At 41.9% G+C, this 2,410-nt stretch overlaps 1 protein-coding gene across 1 annotated transcript in view; it reads left to right on the forward strand.

The window, feature by feature from the left end:
- The window catches only part of CBG13900, a gene marked incomplete at both ends in the record, with an annotated part of 8,235 nt that overhangs the window by 3,902 nt on the left and 1,923 nt on the right, over window positions 1-2,410 (forward strand). Inside the window, 3 exons of the mRNA XM_002634751.1 lie at window positions 3-78; window positions 759-908; window positions 1,747-2,012. Coding sequence (XP_002634797.1) covers window positions 3-78; window positions 759-908; window positions 1,747-2,012 — 492 coding nt within the window. The remainder of the gene's footprint in view (window positions 1-2; window positions 79-758; window positions 909-1,746; window positions 2,013-2,410) is intronic.

Genomic DNA, 2,410 nt, shown 5'->3' on the forward strand with positions numbered 1-2,410 from the left:
AGGACATCCGATGCTTCCTGATGCCACATCCCGGGTTGAAGGTGGCGACGAACCCGAATTTCGATGGAAAACTTGTTGGTAAGAGTGGTTTTAGGTCGAAAATGAGCAATTTTGACCCAAAAATTGCCTAGAAACCTCTAAAAATAGCTAATCTGAGCCTTGTAACTTCGATTTTCGAGTTTCCCGCACCCGAAAACCCCTAAAAACGTTTTCAAAAACAATTAGCCACCGGTGGGATTCAAACCCAGGACCTCTAGATCCAAACTTTTCGTCGAAAATCGCACTAGGCCATCCGAGCAAATTTTGCCACATTTTCAAAAAATCTCATTTTTCGACCGAATTTCGGGTTTTCGAGCGTCCAGGACCCGTTTTTGAGCATAAAAACAGATGTGGGCGTGATTTTCGGTGCCAGAAACCCAAATTTCTCAGTTGTACCAGAACAAAACATTAAAAATAGCCTAAAAGCCATTTTTTGAGTCTTTAAACCTCGATTTTCGAATTTCCCGCGCTTGAAAACCCCCAAAAAAAGAATTCAAAAACAATTTGCCACCGGTGGGATTCGAACCCAGGACCTCTAGATCCAAACTTTTCGTCGAAAATCCCACTAGGCCATCCGAGCAAATTTTGCCACATTTTCAAAAAATCTCATTTTTCGACCGAATTTCGGGTTTTGGGGGGTTTTAAAGGTGTTTTTGAGCATAAAAATGGCCTAGAAGCCTCTAGAAATGGGCTAAAACCTCTAAGAATCGCTTTTCCAGACATTGAAAACGAGTTCCAACAACAACTCGGCGTCATGATTCCACGCCTTCTCGATTCGCACGCTTTGGTGCATAAGGAGATCAACGGACAGAAGATGACGTGTCGCGAGCTGTTGGAGTACTTCAAGGCCTACATGCGCATTTTCAAGGGTAAATTTGTGTCCAAAATGATGATAACTGTCCTAAAAATGACTGAAATCGACCCAAAAATGACCAGAAGTGACCAAAAAATGACTAAAATTGCCCCAAAAATGACTCGAAATGGCCCAAACGTGACTAAAATAGACCCAAATTTGACTAAAATGACTCAAAAATGATGGAAAATCTTTAAAAAATGATTTAAAAATGTCCTAAAAATGACTGAAATAGACCCAAGATTGAGTAAAATTGCCCCAAAAATGACTAGAAATGCTCTAAAATAGTCGAAATTGCATTACAAATGATGAAAAATGCCCTAAAAATAACTAAAATTGCCCTAAAAACGACTCGAAATGGCCCAAAAGTGGCTAAAAATGACCTAAAATTGAGTAAAATTCGCCCAAAACTTTGTTTCAGAGCCATTTTAGGCTAGAAAATCACCAAAATATGTACAAAAATGGCGTACATGGACACTTTCAAGGCTAAATTTGTGCCTAAAAGTGGCTAAAATCGACTGAAATTGTCATTTTTGAGCTGAAAATCACAAATCTAGCGATCCCATATGGCTAGAAATGACCCAAAAATGATGAAAAACGCCATAAAAAAGCACGAAAATTGACCCTACAANTACACCCCCGCCAAATTCGAGTCAACGGCGCGCGCGACAGGCGAATTTTCTAGTTGTCGCGCGCGCCGTTGACTCGAATTTAGCGGTTTTTTTTCTCGATTTTCATGATTTCTAGGTCGAAATTTCGCGATTTTTCTGGTTTTTTCGTGATTCAGACCCACCTGAACACTAGAATGGTTGTTTCTAACCAATTTTAGCCAAAAAATGGTCCTAATGTTCCAGGGCAAGACCTCCCGGAGCCCAAATCGATGCTTATGGCCACCGCGGAAGCCAATAACCTGGCGGCCGTCGCCTCGGCTCGTGCAGCCTATCAAAAGGAAATGGAGGAGGTGTGTGGTGGGGACACGCCATACATGTCCACAAACGAGCTTCTCGAACAACACGATCGCTGCAAATCGGTGGCGATTCGCGAGTTCCGAAACGCTCGAAAAATGGGCGGCGTCGAGTTCTCGTTGCAGTTTTTGGACCGGTTGGAGAGCGATTTGCAGGTAAATACTTCACATTTTTGGGTTTCTGATACTAGAAATGGCTAAAACAGTCAAAAATTGACCCGGACTGTGCCGGAAGTGGTCTAAAATTGATCTGAAAGTTTAGGGACGCCTTTTAGAGTGATTTTAGGCTCATTTTGAGCAATTCAAGCCAGAAAATGATGGAAATCGTCGTTTTTAAGCTCAAAAACAGGCTCAGGACGTCCTAAAACCTCCCAAAAAGGCCAATTTCGGTCCAAAAATGAGATTTTTCTCGATTTTTGCAAAATATGCACGCATGGCCTAGTGGGATTTTCGGCTGAAAAATGGGTCCCGGGTTCGAATCCCACCGGTGGCAAATTGTTTTTGAAAGTGTTTTTTGGGGTTTTCAAGTGTGGGAAATTCGAAAATTGAGGTTT

Source organism: Caenorhabditis briggsae (genome assembly GCF_000004555.2).
Source record: "Caenorhabditis briggsae complete genome, chrIV, whole genome shotgun sequence".
NCBI classification, from domain to species: Eukaryota; Metazoa; Nematoda; class Chromadorea; order Rhabditida; family Rhabditidae; genus Caenorhabditis; species Caenorhabditis briggsae.